Source organism: Ruditapes philippinarum, unplaced genomic scaffold (genome assembly GCF_026571515.1).
Source record: "Ruditapes philippinarum isolate M1 unplaced genomic scaffold, ASM2657151v2 ctg7485_1_1_1_1, whole genome shotgun sequence".
Lineage (NCBI taxonomy): Eukaryota > Metazoa > Mollusca > Bivalvia > Venerida > Veneridae > Ruditapes > Ruditapes philippinarum.
In genome coordinates, this window is record NW_026851520.1 from 1 (window position 1) to 20800 (window position 20800).

A 20800-nucleotide genomic window follows, 5' to 3' on the forward strand; every position below is an offset into this window, starting at 1 on the left:
TTTCGTTTTTTTCCGTTTTGCTTAATAAACATTATTTTGGAGAGAGAGAGAGAGAGAGAGAGAGAGAGAGAGAGAGAGAGAGAGAGAGAGAGAGAGAGAGAGAGAGAGAGAATGGCCTGAAGTTCTGCATTTAAGTAAATAGTATAGACTTATATCATATAGTAAAGAAATCTTGCAAAATATCTTAAAAATATTTCAAGTCCCATCCTGTCAAACAACAAAATACTAAATGAATAAATAAGAAAAAGAAAAAGAAACAAGAACATAACACCCCAAACTGAGTCGATTGAAATCCATGATCCCTCAGGAAGTTGAATTACTTATTTTCAATTAATTAGTTTCAATTATAAGAAAATAAATATATAAAGAAATATTAAAAGATATATGTATATCACGAGAATGGCAAAAATTATAATTGTTTAAAGTTTTAAGACGTTAAAATAAAACTCAAGTTGCTTAATTTCATATAACAGATTATTTTTAATTGCAATGTTTGATCTCGGTGAAATACTTAGGATTGATTTTCGTATTGATTCACGCATACATATAGTTAAGCAATTGTTAATACATGTAGCAGTCATCGGGGCGCATTACAATTGTACCTGTAATTGTATTTATTTTGGTATTCGGGCACTCTGACAAAATAATCATGAATTTATATTAATGTAACCATTACTTCATTTTTATATTAATAAAAACAACTATGTCCTGAGTAACACATATTGACTTATTCCATGTACTCGTAATTAATCGAAAAAAAGTATCAAAATGAAGCCGAAATAAGAAAGATAAATTATGAATATGCACACTATACCTTTAAGTCGTTTCTGTTTAATCATTGCAATGACAACACATACCCTGATTAAAACAATAGATGCAGCAAAAAATGGAACGAGGAAGAGTCCAAATAATTATGGTATTTCAATGATTTTATGATGCAACGACTTCCCAATTATAACAAAATAATTGACATGTTAGTCATCATGCACCTGTCCGGAAACGGAAATAAAACTGTCTTTTAGGAATTTACAGTATAACAACTAGGCTATTACAACTTTTTCAGCAGAATTCATGACTTTCGATCAAGGACATTGATAGTAAATCTGGTCTCCTTGAAAAGACGAGGGTTTCCATTACCATCAGTTGCAATTATCTCGTTAAATAAACATAACAAAAATGTAAATGCTAGTAACATTTTGTTTAAGTCTTTTTTTGATAAGTCTTTTTAATCATTCAAACGTTTGTACCACTTCGCAAAAGTTCAATATCATCTACAACCATTATCTAATTCAAACACTTAATCGAATGTAACAACAAGTTTAAAACTAAATTATGATTGAGGAAGTTTTCACTTAAGGTGCTTCTGATGATTATAACAGGGGAAACAACAGATATGGTATGATGTGATATACACTTCATTTATAGTGTTGTGGGGGGAACAAGTAGTCGGATGTCACGCACATGTAAAACAATTAGATCTAACCCATGACTCATTTCACTACATATAAATATAAACAATGGTTTATTTAAAACACCAAGAAGATTAAAAATTACAGCTATGTGTAACATCTTCTTTTTAAATTTTGTATTTATTCTTAGTGAATAATAATTTGGATACGACATTTGTATTATATATAAAATGTCGAGGAATAACTGTTCTCTGTGCACGGTAATTTTGGCTATATTATCAACAGCCATCATACCCAGCAAAGGTAGGTTTTGTTTTTATTGTTTTATTTGTCACTTATTGTTCTATTTGTCTTGATCAAACTACTTTACTGCAATGACGTGACGAGACGCCTTTTACTTTAAATAGATTTTGTTACGTTGCTTCACTTGTTTTTGATTTAAAAATATGAAAGGGAATCTGAAGCTTTTTAACATGGCGGGGCTAAAAATATTTGTTCGAGATTTATATTTGATATATAAGTCTAGACCAATAACTTGTGTCATCAGCACACTCCGTTTTTCCAAAATGTTTATTCTTACTGTGAAAATTTACCAAATATTTAAAACCGTTGCAACGCATTTTACAAAAAAAAATTGAGCAAAAAATACAATTTTCAGTTTTTACCTTTTATATTCTAAATTATTTTTAACAATCTTTTCTGTTTTTAAGTACCCAGCTGATCTATATAACAAATTCAAATTTTATAGTTTTAGGCTTTTGAACCTCCTTGAAGTTCCTTTAATATTGCAATATCATGACAGTTGTAACGAAGTAAAGTCACCACCAAGGAACGAAGACCCCTCCCCCGGTCACTATTGAAAATAACACCACTTTCCTTTAAATTACTGACTCCCTCTAAAGTAAAATACTCCCCCTTCAATAACTTGTAGAATATTAGCCCCCTTTTATTGACCTCAAATTGATTATCTTTATCAAACTAACTACTGAAAGCTACTGTTCTGGCCGCAATACCGACAACCCTGTCCTACTGCCTTAGAATAGGGATCCCTTTCTATGTATACATATTTTAACTGCTGACGAATAATTTACCTAGTCTCAGATATTAAGGAAAGACACAATGCCTAGATTAAGCTTAGAATGCGAGGGAAAAAAGATCAGTGGCAGCCAATTACCATTTTCATTTTCAAAAAAAACTGGAACCTAATTTTTCAAGCTGTGTCAATGAAGAAAAATAATTGTAAACATCGAACGGCTCCATCAAAAGACCCCTGGATTTAGAGAAAGAAACACTAACCACCCAAAAACCGTTTCTCATTAATATTTACTTGTATTAAAATATTTAAGTAATATTTTACGGATGAATATGATTTTTTTCAATGAACAAATTTTTTCTAGCGACGTCGGTTACCGAATACTACACAAATAAATCTGACTGTCAAGTAGTGGAATATATAGATTCTACGTGTCGGACTGCTTTAGCGGGATGATTTTCGCTCAATTATTTACATCAGTTTTAAACAACAGGTTTATGATGACCAAAATACCTCGAAATTAATAAGGATTACAAACCCAAAATACACTGGAAATTCTAAATTCATAATAACTTGATTTTATTTAGATTTTGTCCTAGGCTTATAACTTCTACGTGGTGCAGGGTAAGGCGCTACTTTTGTGTGTGACAGGTCTGGGGTTCAAATCCAAGACGAGGCAACTAGTTTTTTAAAAATAACATTTAGATGTATTTGTTTAGGAAGTAGCCACGATATGAAAGGATAAATTGTGACTGTCATAAAAAATGGACGTAAATGATATTTTGATGCAACTCTAGTTATGCAAAATTCCGTATGTATCAAATTCTGGCGCCTGCAAGATGAAATATTGTACATGAAATTAAATTTATGCAGGAAAATAAATACAGATATACAGTACGATATAGATTGCAAAGATCAGAAAATACCACAGAGCTTGCAGCCCTTTGATTTAGCAACTCGTCATTAAATATTAGTATATTTTAAAAATGGAAACAATTGACATGGAGGAGACCTTATTAAAAGGAGGTCACTTTTGTTCGCGAGAATCATTTTTTCTTCGTGTGGGAATGTCATTATACATTTACCATAGGTCACACCTTTAAGTCGATATACTTAAAAAATAAAAACCGGGCGTTTCATAAATCTATGGGGTTCACTTTCTTCATTATACCGGTTTTCCATTTCGTAGAAAGAAATTCAATGTGCCTTGGCTGAATGACATGAATGTTTTTGGTGAATTATTAATTTTTTTTATTTACTAGGTGTAGTGCTAGACTGTTATACCACAACAGTTTCGAAGTACGATGGACATCAGGAGAGGTCTAAAGACGAACAACCGTGTTTTCGATGAGATCAGTTTGAGACATACAGTGCGAGTGACTTCCCAGATTCCACAAAGTCAGACGCAGCTAACTTCTGTCGTTCTCCAGATGGACATAACGAAACCTGGTGTTTTACAACAGATCGAGGAGATCGGCAGCCTTGTGGTATCACAAAATGTGGTGAGCAAAAACATATCTTATATTTCAAATGTATAATTACTCGTATAATTAGGAACAGGTTATCAAAATTCATTATTGTCATTTGAGAATGTTATCTGGCAAAAATGCTAGGTTTTCCATTTGTAGAAGTAACAAGCAAATTAACATGTCTTTGCTGCTTATTTTTACATGTTTTTAATTTCTATATTTCTCTATGGATTACTAGATTGTTATAGTTCTCGAATATTTTGCTGCCATCGATTGTCATCACTTGCAGACAGACGTCTGTTTTGGCAAACTGTGTAAACGATGGGACCATGTTAACGCATACTGTGCTACCTGGATGGTACAAAGTCATACTCAATTTATTTCTATCATGCTCCTGGATATCAAGAACTTTTGTGTTATATCCAATTATCTTAAACCTTTTATCTCATATAGACTTTTTTGACGACTTTTCAACCCTTTTGAGATCTCAAATAGTTAAAAATGCCCTGTTTTGACCCAAACACTTGTTTTCGTTTGAAAAGTAAATGTGGTTAAAAATTTGATTACTTTTTCGGCGCCGCAAGAGGGGATATGTGCCCCCTTCTGCTTGGTGAAGGGGTGGAGGGGGGCAGAAGTCCCCCTCATCGCCAAGAAAATCTTGGACTGGTGAGAGACTATAATGGCGTAAGGTCGATCCTAATGTCACGTGTAACCAACGCTTGAAAACATTTAACTCTATCTCAATCCATTGAGAAAAGTTGCAGCACTTTGAAATCAGTTATGCTGTAAAAAATAAGAAGAAACGTAGTGAATTTTGCAATTTTGAGATGTCAACCATTGGCATGGTAACCGGAAAATGAATATTAAGTCTGCTGTTTCAAATGCTATGGTCTAGTCAACATTTGTGCCAAGTTCATCCTTTCATAGCAGTTTGAATTTGAAACAGGAGGCTTTCACAAAGAAAACTCATTTTAACAATATGCTCATACAGTAAAAGGTTATTAATGGGCTTGAGCTCAGGCTAAATCGATTTAGCGAACAAACTCCCATTAGCCCTAGCGTGATAGAATCGGCTGAATAATAATCTGATACCTACTGTTGTTTATGATATAATTGGCATTTAATTAAGGTGATCAAACTTGTTTTCGAAAAAGATGATGTTGTATTGTTACATTTAAATAGAACGGTTTGATTGGTTTTTAGCTTGATAATGATTAAAGCCTGATGTAATTTATTTCATATTCAGTAGTAACTTGCTACATGTAAAAGTGAAATTGAAACATCTTGTTTATGAAATTAAGGAATAAATTTATTGAAGATATTAAGATTTTACACCTGAACCAAATATTGCTCTTTATCCTAAAGTTGTTTCTTCTTTAAGTTAATTCGATCTCTATTTTTATTGTTATTATCCGATTTTATCCCAATATAAGGTAGTTTCTTAGTTAATCAGTAAAATTTGTTTAGTACCATTTTGTGCCTAATACGTTTGATCGCAATCTAGAATGTTTAGATATTAAAGAAGTGGCAATGGTATCTGTTTGAATTTTGTTCACGGCGAACCTTTTCCCCGAAATTGATCTTATACACTGAGTATAATGTGATCGTTAAGTCGGATGAGTAGTCGTTCTATTGCGGGGAAATCGATTGTCACTGGTTAGTCATCCGAGACATTTTAAGCCGGTAAGGTTAATCGAGCGCCGAAATATGACCAAAAATTATTTAAATTGTCGTAGAAAACAAAAACAAATAAATATCAATCAAACAGTATAACTAAAAGGCAAGGGTCTTGCAAATGGTTGGACTCTATCAATATCATTTCTATCACTAACTTTTACCTTTGCACCTTTCAAAAAAAAAACTGTAACCCCATCCTGCAAAAACGTTTCTTGTCGTATTTTTTGGTATATTTTGAACACTGACAAATTGCCAAAAAGGGTACCTCCTATTTTTTTTGTGTTTTCATTCTAGACAGCATAAAGCTAAATAACCTCACACTTGCATAAGATGACATTGCTTGAACGTTTTTTTTTTGTAACCTTATTTCACTTTCTTCAATACGGTGCTCGATTTCATCAACCAATGACCGTTGACCAGATAGACATGTCACTTACCCAACAAGTACGCTTCAACTACTTAACGTCTGTTATCTTCCTTATACAGATTACTTTTTTATTGCTGTTGTTGTTTTGGGTGTGTGTTCGTTTCTACTGCTTTTTGCATTTTTAGGTTGATTCTACTGCTAACAATCAGTCATAGTATGTGCCACAAAAAATGTTTATCTAGGTTTTTATGAATTTTGAAACCTGTAAAAACAAGAACGTGTTTGTTAAACACAAATTTCCTTCGGCTCAGAATCTTGTCAGTTACAATATTTCTAAACATGTTTACCCCGCAAGTCTTTGCTTTTACTTGAAATGAATATAAAGTATCTTTATTTGTAAATATAAGACTTTACCTTGAAGCCACCAACCCCAAACTCCATCCGAACTTAAAGGACTACATTTAGTATGTTCCTTTAAAAATGAGTTATTGGTAACAATTACAAAGGATGTATAAAATTTTTAAAAGGATCTATTGTCATTACAAGTGACTCCCAGTACTGGACTTTGAAAGATTTGTTCCTTTCAAATATGAAAAACGTCAGAATATTAATAAAGGCTGTATAAGTCAATGTATAAAAATCTATTTTGGCACCTTTGACTTTGACCCACTGACCTCTTACTCAATCCTAAAACTATGCAAGATATCTTCCTTCCAAATATAGAAGACTTTGTCAATAAATAAAGGCTATATAGGCAAACGTCTAAAATCAATTTTAAGCACTGGTGACATTGACCAAACTGGCCCCTAACTCAATCCAAGGATGCAAGTTTCACCCTTTCTGATATGAAAAATATCAGTCAAAAATTAAAGACTGTTTTGTCAAATGTGTAGAAATCCATTATTTGTGTTATTGGCCCCTAATTCAATCGAAAGGACGAACAACATGCAAGTTATCTTCGAATTAAAAGACATCTGTCCATACATAAAGGCTATATTGTCAAAAGTGAAAGAAATCTATTTTAGCACTGATGACCTTGACCAAACTAACCCCTAAGTCAATCCAAAGGAAGAAGACCATGAAAGTTATAATCGTACCAAATATAAAAAACATCTGTCAGAAAGTAAAGGCTTATAAGCAAACATGTAGAAATCTGTTTCTGGCATCCTTCATATTGACACCGTGACACTTACCTAAATAAAAAATAAGAGTATCATGTAAGTAATATTCCTATCAAATATAAAATATATAAAATAAATATATATAAATAAATTATCTGTCAATAAATAAAGGCTGTATGGACAAAAGTGTAAAAGCTATTTTAAGCACTGGTGACCTTGACCAAACTGACCCCTAGCTCCATCTTAGGGAAGAATACCATGACCGTTATTTTCCTAACAAGTATGAAATACATCTGTCAATAGATAAGGCTGTATGGGCAAAAGTGTAAAAATATATTTTAAGCACTCGTGACCTTAACCCAACTGACCCCTAACTCCCTCAAATAGGCAGAAAACCATGTATGTTATTTCCTACCAGATATGAAATATATTTGTCAATAGATACAGTCTTATGGTCAAAATTGAAGAAAAATTTTTTCTAGCACTGGTGACCTTAACCAACTGACCACTACCTCAACCAGCAGGAAGAATACCATGTAAGTTATTTTCCTACCATATATGAAAGACATTTGTCCATAAATAAAAGCTGTATGGGTAAAGTGTAAAAATCTATTTAAGCACTTGTAACCTTGCCCCAACTGATCCCTAACTCCATCTGAAGAAAAAGACCCCGATTTTAGGTTCCTATCAAATATAAGCGACATCTGTCAATAGAATAAGGTTAATACACCTGTAAAAAGTAAAAAACTATTTTTGACATTGGTAAACTTGACCTTGACCCAAATGACCCCTATCCACACCCAAATGAAGAGGACATCCTTAAGCACTTGGATTAAACATGAATGATATCAACTAAAAAATAAAGGTTGTATGAGCTAAATTGATTGTTTATTACTGCTGTGACCTTGACCCTAGAGATACTATTCTCCATAAAAATTAAGGACTATTTAAGGAATCTACCTAGCAAATATGAAAGATATCATTAAATAAATGAAGTAATTAGGAGATATCTGTGTATCTGTGATAAATCCAACCTGCTGAAATAGGTTAACCATACATGGCCCTGTTTTCAAAATGATAAAAAGGGAAATAACTGGGAATTGTGGATGACACAGTTATATAACTTGGCAATATCATGAACTTTGTATTGATAAGTAGGTATGGTAATTATGAAACCATTAGTTTAGATAGAACTTAAGATGTATTCAACTTGCCATTTCAGGTTAACCAATCATTTATTTTTCTAATTGCTGGAAATGGCAATAACTTGATGAAAATGAAAGCCATAGTTATGTATAGTTATGTAACTTGCCCAGATTGCGTACTTTGCGTTGATTAGAAAGTATATAAAGAATGAATCCATTTTCATAAGCAGAACTTGAGAAAAGCTCAACTTGCCAACTTGTCGTTTTGGGTTTATCTCGTACGATAAGACGGACGGACTGTTCAATTTCTATATTCCCGGGGGATAAAAACCAACGTTTACAGCCTTTATATTTTTTTCTTGAATGCCCGGTTATTTACCAATCACAAACTTTTCCAAGGTCTAAACTGTTTTCAGAATCACTGCCTTCTGATAGCCTGCACAACTGACTATTTCTTAAACCGATTATCGCGCATCCTAGTTAAACTACAACATTAACATTGGCGGCGTTTCTCTTAGTGACAGTCCATATTAAAGGCCAACAGAAACTGGTGGCATGTAGAACAGGTTATTTCTTACTGTTCACATTGAAATGATCTGAGGTTCCTAAATACCACATTTGAAACTTTAAATCTATAACAGCCTAGTCGCATTTATAAAGTTACATGTTTGTGATTTTTTATCGCATTACATAGGCACTAGTCACTTCATACGATTGCTTTAATTTCAATTCAAAATTATTTTGTTTCAAATAAATCAGTTGGCACGCGATTACCATTCACGTGCTCATTTAGAACTTTATTTATTAAGCTTAATCTTCATCAGCATGCATAAATGTTAAAATGACGCCTGGCATGGACAAATGATGGTGATGGTGAAAAGTTGATGAAGATAATGATGATAGTGTTCTGAGCATGATGATTTATTCGTGATTATTTATAGGATGATGGTATCGATTATGGTGATGATATATTGATGATGATTGTGAAAGTTTTATGTTTAACTCTTGTATGTGCACTATAAACTTTAATGTTAGTGAAAGTTTTACTTGGACATTCGAAAGTTATGCTCTCTGCGATTAAAAATGCACGAGAACAATTTACAAAAGAAAAGGTGTATTGTTAAATTTGAAAATTGCTTTGTTTGTTGCGCCTATATCAAACCAGATTTAGACAAATATGAGAAAGTACTCTATTATGGGCAATCATAAAAAGATTTTTCTTGCTATTTAAATCCGGTAGAACAGATATTAAAGAAAAGTACCGATATATCAGTCCTGACTGTAACAGCAACACCCGATAGTGATGCGGTTAAAGCAGATGTATAGGCTTCGATTCATGTCACGCCCACCCTCTTATCTTTAGTTTATCTTATAACGACTTTTAAGAGTCTCCTAAAATTGGTCATGTCATAAGTTTTTTAAACCTTGAAAACGTTCAGGAAGAATATTTTTATGACATCTTTTATTTTAAATGTATGTGTTTTAAACTATATTGATGAACATAAACTTAGTAGTTGACTTAACAAAGTTTCTAATTAGTCACCCGTTAAATTGCATTTCGAAAGGTCTTAGCTATGCTTAACTATGACTGTGATTACATATGATTTGGAATGTTACAACATTGAAATAAAGTAAAATCAACCATGAGTGACAAAAATACAAAATACAATTTTAATCACGTGCAAGACAGGGAAATGTTGCTTGCATCATATATGACCATAATTGTTATCCCTATAAAAATATAATTAGAAACAAAAAAATGTCGAAAATTTCAAAATATGAACATTGAAGCAATGTTGGCCATCACAATTTATTTGCGCTTTACATTGATTTTCCGTTTAAAAAAGTTTTAACTACAGTATTGTTTTTAAGCTTGATTGCATGATTACAGAAATTAATAAATGAAACAAATTCATTTGGGAAATGGATTCTGTTTTTGTTTAGTTATCTGTCCTTGATAGTATGTCCGGCATATTCTGCCTCTTTCCGTTTTATTACAAATCAAATATCCGCCGATATGACATATTAAAACATCATAATAATTGAAAATTAATGTTTTCAGCATAAAAAAATTTCAGGAAAATGTAAGGCAATATAAATTGATATAACGGCGTGGACTTTTCGAAACATTTAACATTTATTAGAAAATTGTTTAAGTGCAATTAATATATTAACAAGAAATGAATTCAGTAAGATAAAATGTGAATGTTTTAAATGTATGATTGAGTTATTCTACAGGTGACGATGGTTTGAGTAAGTGTGGTCAATTGACTATTGACAAACCCACAATATTAGGACGGTATGTCAACTTTTCTTTTACCCCCGACACGTATGATCCAAATGCAATTCTAGAATGGCAGCGCAGCATGAATGGATTAGATCAATGGAAAACGCTTCCTTTAAACAACAAGTTTAATCAATATCAGAGAAATACCATGATTTACCACATGCTATTAACAGACAGTGAGAAAAACCAAGACGAGATATTTTACCGAGTTCATTATTATAATGAAACATCACATTGCTGGATGAACGCTGGGAAACTGACGCTTCAAGGTATGGTGTATCAATATATATAGTAATCAATAAAATATGATATTATGTTCTCTTCCAAGTATGTTTTGTAACAGGGATCAGTACGTACATATGAAATGAACCCCGATTGACAATAAACAAAATATAGCAGAAAGACGCTCGATACTTCTGATATGATAAGACATTAGGTGCTATATATGACGCACAAATATGTTATGATTGAAAAACAAGCTTAAAATTTTCAATTAACCTATCAGATGCGAAATTATGGAAAATTGACAGATCACAACTTTTCGAATTACAAGATAAAGATAAAAGTCGAGGAATTCTGCTTGAAAACGGATGCGTAGACTGGTGTCCAGCGCACTTTTATAGGAACCATGATATGACAGGGAACCAGAATAAACGGAAACAGAGTTGTTTAAAATATCAAATGGCACTTAAAACGGAGAATGTAAAATAAAAATAAAAGATTATTTTAACCGACTTCCCCGTTCAGAGACTTTGCCTAATTTCATAATACCCAGACTATAATCTGGTTTCCTGTCCTATTATGGTTCCCGTCTATGTTCTCTGACGAGTGGATTCAATTTAGATATCATAGAAAACATAAAATGGCCGTACATAGTGTGTGGTCGTGTAGCCGCCAATAGGTTTAAATTATAATTTATATACTTTCTGTCAAAAAGCTCGCTTTGATGATTTGCCTTATTCATATAAGAAAGAAGGCAAAGCCTATATAAACGGGGAAGTCAGATTTTAAAAAATCGTTCATTTGTTAATTTATATTTTTTGATGATATGTATAGAAATCTATATATATTTTCAATTATTTTTATTTTATTTCCTCTTAAATATGCACGTGTAGGCTATAGTCAGGCAAGCCAAAGCGCGGGGCCCGCTTTGCGTACCCGCCTTGTGGCATACCCGTATGAAAGGAGAAGTCAGATAAAAAAAATGTTATATTTTATTTGACAATTTCCGTTTAAAGGTGTCATTTAGTATTTTATGCACTGTTTCTGTTTAATCTGGTTTCTTGTCCTGTAGCTCGCAGGAGACCAGTCTGTGTGTCCGTTTTCAACCAGAATTCCTCGGTATTTATTGTTACCTTGTAAGCCGATAAATTTGCGATTCGTCCATTATCGGAATATTTTCTTGCCGTTTATCATTGCGTTACGGCGCAAAATAAGAAATGATACTGTAAATTTCACATGGATTTCTATGTTTATATTTTATTATTTTTTATTTCCTTTTAAATATACATGTGTAGTCTATTGCCGAAGCTTTGACTTCCCCGTATTAATTAGAGACAAAAAATAAACATAAGTAATTTCATAGATGTAGATAACTACGTTGCCTACTCTCAACAGTATTTTTTAGGATTTTGACAGTTGTCGATAATATTATCAATGTGTATAAAATCAAAAAATAAAATAAGTCAAAAATAAAAAGGAAGTCAAATATCGTAAAACAATGTAAACCTTTTCGTGTCTTTAACAAAATTAGGAACATGATGAAAATCATGTTTTGAGAATCATTTATATTATTTATACCAAAAAGAAAATTTAATGTACTGAGAGAGTGGAATTATCTAGTATTTCTAAAATTATATATCGTCTGATGACTATATGTTTGGCATTGAAATAAAAAAAGTCAACCTTCTTCTATTAAAACATTGCATTCACACGTTGGGTTTTGGATAATACAATTGTTTTATAAGCCGGTGTTTAAACTACTGCATTTATTTTCAAAACGTGTATAGTGTACTGCTGGTTAACGTTCACTGTTTATATTGTGGAAAACGGAACAATGGGAGATTATTTTCAGTTTTCTTTAAAAGTTTGCTTAAGTGTTTGATTCTCTAATGCCTTTTGATATTTCATTCCAAAGTTGTATTGATGACGCGATAATTGATTCTATATATATTTTGGATCTCCTTGCCAAAGTAACACAGTTTGATGTTATTTCTTAAACTATAATGCTTTTCAGTTGCATTTTGTACTTCAGGGATAAATAACTGTGATAAAGATAATGGCAGTAAATTATAATGTATGTTTCTCTTTGTATACCGTGTTGTGTTGAATAAGACACCCATCTTATTTTTCTAAATAAGTTTTGAATGGACAATGATCTTGTATTTTTTTCTTACTAAAAATATCCTTCGCATATTGGGTATAGCTATCCCATAAAAATGAAGCATATTCTATACGTATGAAACATTATTGAGTGTAATCCATTGGTCTTAAAATTTTAACATTTTCATAGAACTAAAATTTAGACACCAAAAAAAACTATCGTAGAAATTTGTTCCTGTCATGGCATAATTGAAAATTTTCAAAATACATATATATCCAAACAACCAATTATTGTTAATATTATTCATTATACTGTCATTTACGGTAGTGCAGAATAATGACCTTTCACGCACCATGCTCTACCATGTACTTATTTGGTTATGCATCATGTACAATCTTGTACTTATTGGGTCACATACCATGGTCAATCATGTACTTATTGGATCACACATCAAGCTAAATTTTGTACCTTGGGTCACACACCCTGTTTAATCATGTATTTATTGGATCACACATTTAGCATAATCATGTACTTATTTGAATATATTAGGTCACACACCTTTCACAGTCAAGTGTTTTTTGGGGGGGTTACAACCTTATACTCCATGATATATGAATTCTTTTGGAACATTATTACTCTTTTACTGAATAATGAGAATTATACAGCAATGCTGGGTACATGAAATCAATTAACTTTAAATATTTTCAGATACAGGAAATTGTGGACTAGTGTACCTCAGATCTGAGAAGTTAATTAAAAATGGGACCGTAGAAATAGAATATTATCCGTCAAAGTATGTGATGGAAAATAGCGGTAGTTTCAAGCGAAGCTGGATACACACTGACGACAAGAAATCAGAAACCCTAATATTGGCTAATGGCAGTTACGAAGAGACAACGGGGCAAAATAACAATTATGTGTTAACAATATATATGTTCAGTGTTTCTATGAATGGAAGATACAGTGTTTATTGCGGTCCGAATTTACTATACACAAATGCAATACTGTTAAAATTACCAGGTTGGTTTGTTTCTAAACTTCTTTTGATCTCTTTTCAATTAAGGTCAGTTTTCGCAATTAGAATATTTATTATGGAAAAACGGAGTGAGCAAATGATGCTAAATTTTACACACAGGCTATTGATGTAAATCTACACTAAACGGAAAATTAATCTCGAAAAGTTCATTTCAGTCCATTTTTGACAAATAAACTCAGTTGGGTACTTTTAAAAAACTCATAATCAAGTAGACGAATGGGTAACAGCGAGTTATCTATCATACCAGTTTATGTGTTTAATTTTAAATGTGCACGAATCTTGTTGATTGCACAAATGACGTTTTTTGTATACTTATGATGTTTTGTAAAAACTATCAAAGCGATGTAAAAAGGAAATTTCGAAAACAAAAAATAAAGGAAAATACAGAAAAGACACGATCACAAATTCTCTGCAGTTAACTACTTGTTTTACTTACTTTCAGAACCACCAAGAACACCTGTAATAGTTGGATTACAAGACATAGAAAGGTGCAGGTACTGTATTGTTGCTGAGGATAATGATAATTTCGAACTTGCCTGTGAGATACACGGTGGTACCCGTCCTCTAACCATTACGATGACAATAGGAAATGAATCATATGTACCTCTAGAATGGAATTCAACAACCTGTATGGTACTTTTTACGGTTAGAGACAACCATCACATGGCAAATGTGATATTTTCAGTCATGAACGATGCATTGTCGTCACCTTTAAGTGTTACTGCTCAGATGTTTGTTATAAGTAAGTATACTAATAATAGTATGCTAATTGATGTGTATTTATAATGGTATGTTAAAGTATTATTACACGTTATGTTCAAATTGTTGTTTTTAAACACTATTGTGATTATACGTCATTTTAAAATGAAAGAAAATGATACCTTAAAAATCGAAATTAAACTGCATTTATCAACAAAATAATTTGATAAATTTAACAAAATAATTTGATAAATTTAATCCTATACATTTTATACTTTTGATATGAATGTTTTATTAATTGTGATATCACCTTTATGTGTATATTAACAGAACCACCAACGATTCAATTGTCGGTCCCGGAAATTCTAAGAGTCGGAGAAGCTGTTAACATCACATGTACGTTGGATGACGGAAGACCTAATCCGATTGTGTATTTTAGCATTTTCGGTTCAGAAGTATCGTCTGCAAACTCACATTTCTATAATTCGACTACATCTTTAAATACCAACGTTATCACTTTGACCACATTCAAGAAAGAATGGAACAAAGAAAACATCACGTGCTGTCGATATAATGAATGGTACACAATTGTGCGTGCCTGTTCACCGCCGAAACAAGTTAACTATCATTGTAAGTTTCTTTTCTATTAGTTTTGTTTAACATATTGTGTGTGTACTACATTTTATCATATTTCATTATAGTCTGCTAAGTGCCCCTATATTTTTAAGTATTTTCACTTGATATTCATGGTTTTCTGGTTGACTTAACTCATTCATGAGACCAACCGCTATTAAGACCAGATTTGCAGTCCCTTCAGTGGCCTCACTAGCGGATTTTACTGTAATTATATACTGATGTTAACAAGTGATCATATTGTATCAAAGCATGTGTACGTTCTTGAGCAAAACAAACAAATATCTTCTGGATAAAAGAAAATTTTATTTTCCGTCTGTAACATGAAAACATTTATCGTATTAAATGAAAATTGTTTCAATAACATTAAATGGTATTTAAGTTTAATTTCTTGTTTTGTTTAGTTCCTCCCACAGATGTGATTTTAGAAGTCAAAGTTAATGAAGACAATCAAATGTATGCTACTTGCACAGTGTATGGCTCGAATCCAGTCTGCAACGTTCAGTTTAAAACTACAAGCGGTATCATCGGATCAGAAAAGTCTTCAGAGAATATAAGTCTACTACCCTATGGTGCGTGGAATTCTGTGTATGGAGTAAACTTGAATGTCAGTGAAGAAGACAATGGTACAGATGTAACGTGTATAGTTGAGTGTGACGAGTTTCCTGTTGACCTTACGGACACTGTCAAAATCCTCTTGCCTTGTAAGTTTTTAGACATTTCGTTAATTTTGTTGATACAGATTACAATTAATTTTAGATATATACCTGACATATCATTAAATACTGTCGCTCTCAGAACTTAAAGATAATTGATAAGAGATACAAAGATAAAACTTGTAAGTCAGTGCCACTTTTTAAACATTTAAATTAGTATTAAGCGGACTAGTTAGACAGATAGATAACGCGATAATTATATGGTATACTTTTGACAGAAATATGCCACGATAGTACAGTAATCCATTTTTTCTGATCGATTTGTTGCTGTGTTTTTGTTTGTGTGTGCGTATCTGTATCTGAGCTAATCATCAAGATAAATATTCCGATTGTACAAAACTCTAATTATGGCAAACATGATATTGTATTAAAATCAAATTTCAGACCCTCCAGTTATAGAGTTCAATATATCTGGATCGACATTGACTATTTCTGCAGGAGAGCGGGCACATGTAAATTGTGTAGCTGCAAGCGTTCCTGCCTCCAATATATCATGGATTGAAGAGTTAAGTAATGGAAACATAACAATGAAGCAATGTGACATGTCACCAAACTGCGTATTAAATATTGATACTGATGAAGTTTCAAACAGGCGTTTAATGTGCCAAGTTCACTATAGGACAAAAGTTGATCACAAATATTTGACTGTACACATAATAGGTACAGTTTTTAAATTCCATTTGTTTTGTTTTAGTATTTCTTTTAATAAGTTCGTTATAATTTCCAAATACAAGAATCCTTGCCTTGTTTGACATAGTGTTTAACTTAAAAATTGAAAAGAAAAATGTCGCTTGTATTTTAATATAATGTTTAATAATTTGAAGAGTTTCCATTTAAATGATTTCAATTTTCTGTCCGATATTATACTTGTTAACAGCTTACCTATGCCCCTGTACATCTCACGTCTCTTTGTACAAACATAAATTTATACACATAAGACCCATTCATTGCAAACTCTTGACACTCTTCAAGACGTTCGTTTTTCCTGTAAAGGTTTACTAAACGTGATATAATGTGTACCCTTGATACGAATTGATTTCATATAGATATAATCTGTTTCTTCGCGTTAAAATACAGTATCAAATAATAATCATAGAAGTACAATTCATGTTAATTAATCTAAGTAAGTCATTAGCTAATCATAAGGAAAATATTCATATTTATCTAGAAAAAGCCGATAAAGATAGTAAATACAATGATAAACAGAACAAAACTGGCCAAGACACGGACAAGGCCATAATTTGGATAATACTGGGTGCATGTCTACTTGTGGTCGGTATCATTGTCTTAGCGGTTTTGTTTGTTGTCATCAGGAAAAAACGCCTCAATTCTACAGGTAAGATAGACTTTATATCTTCTATGAAAAACGACGTCATTTGCAGTGCCTTGTATAGGTTATCAAATGTTGCTATTACACAAATATAAGCATTTCCTTAAATGCTAGAATTCAGCCGGTATTCCAAATTTTGTTCGTAAAATTTGGGACTCCCCCCCTAAACAATAGAGTAAATTTTCCCTTTCCTTTAGCAAAAAAACCGGATACTTTTTAACCCCGCGGGAATTTCTACAAAACAGGTTTTTTCCGAGTTTCCCGTACATAAAAAGTAGTTATTCAATTCTAAATACAGGTAACCTGACAAAACAAAACAAAAACAAAAACAAAACCATGGCAGACTGCTGTTCAAACGGCGTAACTGTTTGATGTCTTTTGTCCCCCAAATTTTTTTATAAATGTGGTTTTTAAAATTTTCCCCTTATTCTGTTTTGGTTTGGGCACATGCGGGGGTTTTGGGTAAAAAAATAAATAAAAATCTTGATAGTTGTATATACCGCCGTACAGGAAGGGGACAATTATTTAGAAAAGAAATATGCATTGCCAATTTTAAAATTATCCATTGAATACAAAAAGTAACCGAATTCATACAATGGATGGAAAAGGCATTGTAACTGTTCAAAGCTGTTTTGCGCTTATATTGTTCCTTATTATTTAGGAAACAAAAATACGCATAAAATATACAAATGTACGACATACACGTACAGTGTTTAAATCACCAAAATATGTATTTTAGCTCAATCATGGTGAGAACATTTAAACCAGATAATTTCTAGTACGCTAAATGAAACATGTTCTTTGACTAAAAGGCCCTGGGCTGAGTTTAACAACTTAAACACAAGCCCTTCAGATTTTGTACAAGAGTATCGTGTAAGCAAGCCACATGTCTGCATAAGTGTCTTTTTTTCGTTGGACACTTTCATATCAAAATTTTCTGTATTAGGCACTCAATATTAAGTTTAAGCTTATTCCTGTTTAATTCCGTTTATCTATAATTACAAAATGTTTTTGTATTTACAAACGGCATTATTAGTTATGTTGGCATTCCTTTTATATGTTTTTTTTTTCTTAAACATTACAGAAAAGAGGGACAGCCAGGTAGATTATCACAAGCATGAGGATGATATAGTGTAAATGTCTCTTTACTCTTAATAAATACTTTATCAAAAAATTAGCTTGTTTGTAAACATGTATTTAAGACATTTGTCTCAGGTAGTACAAAAAAACCCAAAAGAAAACAAAACAGAAAAATCTATTTTTTTTTCTGCAACTATATATATGTGCATATAATTATTTTATGTTGGCTTTTTAAATATATCTTAAGCATTAACGATCAAAATTTGATTGTTTTATCACATGATATTGTAATAACTAAAACCTTTTTTAAATGATTTGTATATTTCATGTTTGTGCGATGTTACAATTTAGACTGTTCAATTTTAATCTAATTTTAATCTTTAAAAACAATCATAAGAATCATGGTCCTGTGTATACGATTGCAGATTTTCTAAACAAAACCCGGAGGTTCGTCCTTTAGGAAACCTTAGTCAGAATGCGCATGCGCTTGAGAACGAGGCTGAGGTACCTGTATATTCTCAACCAGTTAAAAAGAACACGACAGAAGACTCGCACAATACATATGCGCAAGTAAACAAAACAGGAAAATCAGCTTCTTCAAAAACGGAAAAGGTGTGGATAAAAATTATCACATTTTCATTCGTTTTATATTTATATAGAGACGTTGTGGGGGCCATTGTTTGCGCTAGGTAATCTGCATATTTGATATAATCATTTACTTGACTGAACATTTTGGTTTTTCATCAGATGAAGTATAAATTGAGATTTAAATATTATGAAATCTTGAAAATACAGTATGTATAATGTTTGTGTTTGATTTAATTTTAGCCCCAACATGCACAGGACGGACAATTACTATATGCTGATCTTGCCTTTGATCCAAATGAGACTCCATCAAAAGCAGCAGTTACCAAGCGGCGAGATTCCCCGACAGAATATGCTGATATAGATTATGTGAAGACAAAAACTAATAAAGTCATTGATGAAACTCCTACGGAACCAGACAATATTTATGCAAACCAGTAGATTCATTTGATATTATATAGTAATGATGTTTGTTTCATTGAAAAAAATTCTACTTAATACACAAAAGACTGTAAATATTAGCATGTGTATGCGAGTGTTTGTCAGGGCTTATTGCCAATACCTTAAGATTTAATCTGTTATTGAACTTGTGTCTGTGTTAAGTGTTCGTCCTATGTTTTTTATGACAATGTTTGTTGCGCATGAACCTTTAACTGATAATTGCAAAAATAATATTTTATCATTAATCAATGTAGTTCTATCGTTAAAACCTTTTTTTGGGGTTATTTTCACTTGCTATTTTATAAAATTGACAACTTCAAAGTTGTCGTATTTTACTGTTTACACAACATATTAATATAAATGACAAGTCAACATGTATATACATATATTAAGGTTTTTATTTCATAATGTGAACTGTGGAACATGACATTGATTTATGTGTATTATAGTACAAGATACATACAGACTGGGCTTAGTAGTAATAGTATGCCAAAATGATAGATAACATATTTGGGAGTCGGCTATATTTCATAACATTTTATGTGAAAGCTGTCATTATATATATTGGGCTAGAGATTTAGTTTAGCAGTTCGAATTTGGTATTTCACTTGTACACTTGTATATTTGTATATTAAAAGTATGTAACATCTGTGAGTTCTCTCTCCGTTATGCGACACGTTATGCGACAAAGTCAGATAGGGATTTATTTTCATTCAGAACACATTGTCGATAAATTATAATGGAATCGGAAATAAGGATTGAAAGAAGTTGCATGTCATTAAATGGTGTTAACAAACCAGAACGTGCATTATTTGAATAACAAGTAACATAGAAAATTATGAAAAACATCAGTATTAAGTGAAGCTCATTTCGATTAAATTATGATAGATTAAGATATCCCGCAATCAGAATCGTTTACAAACAATTATAAGTGTAAACTTCAAAATTACGCCATTCACACTTTTAGATTGTTAGAACATGGTAGTCAACGCATAAAAAAGTAAGTAAAATCAACCCATTGACTTCACACCATATAATACCGCATAATTAGGAATTATATCATGATTTTGAGAGGGGTTTATTTTTGCTATTTCATATGGAGTTCAGATGTTCAGTTATATCATCACGAAGGTCGTAGACTTTGATAATGTCAAACATCTGAAACGACATACCACAACAATCTTAGATTTATGATATTTTGAAATTCAATGAATGCGATAAAAGTGAAGGAAATCAGTGTTTGACAATAAGCTTTTTGAATGAGCTATAGAAGGTGTTGATGAATTTATCATCTGCACAATTTATCACTTGCACAGTTATTTTGATTGCACTTTTTGAAAACGCCGAACCTAGTTGTTTCTCTTACTTGCGTAAATTACATGAAGGAAGTGCAATGTGTGACTGGTATTTAGTGACCCGTTTTGATCCTCGGACTCAATGTTGTACAGT

The 20800-nt window shown here is 32.1% G+C and overlaps 1 protein-coding gene across 2 annotated transcripts; it reads left to right on the forward strand.

The window, feature by feature from the left end:
- Window positions 1-1413: 1413 nt before the first annotated feature.
- LOC132733044 (uncharacterized) lies at window positions 1414-20002 on the forward strand. Of its 2 annotated transcripts, XM_060719980.1 has the most exons (12): window positions 1414-1712; window positions 3705-3944; window positions 10460-10777; window positions 13540-13851; window positions 14310-14609; window positions 14897-15196; window positions 15604-15903; window positions 16300-16575; window positions 17084-17251; window positions 18330-18378; window positions 18751-18937; window positions 19154-20002. In XM_060719980.1, exons 3-12 carry the CDS (start codon window positions 10588-10590, stop codon window positions 19349-19351), a joined length of 2280 nt encoding a protein of 759 aa, XP_060575963.1. In that variant the 5' UTR covers window positions 1414-1712; window positions 3705-3944; window positions 10460-10587; the 3' UTR covers window positions 19352-20002. The 2 variants fall into 2 exon arrangements, with proteins under 2 accessions (XP_060575963.1, XP_060576656.1); XM_060720673.1 differs by lacking the exon at window positions 17084-17251.
- The last annotated feature ends 798 nt before the right edge of the window (window positions 20003-20800 follow it).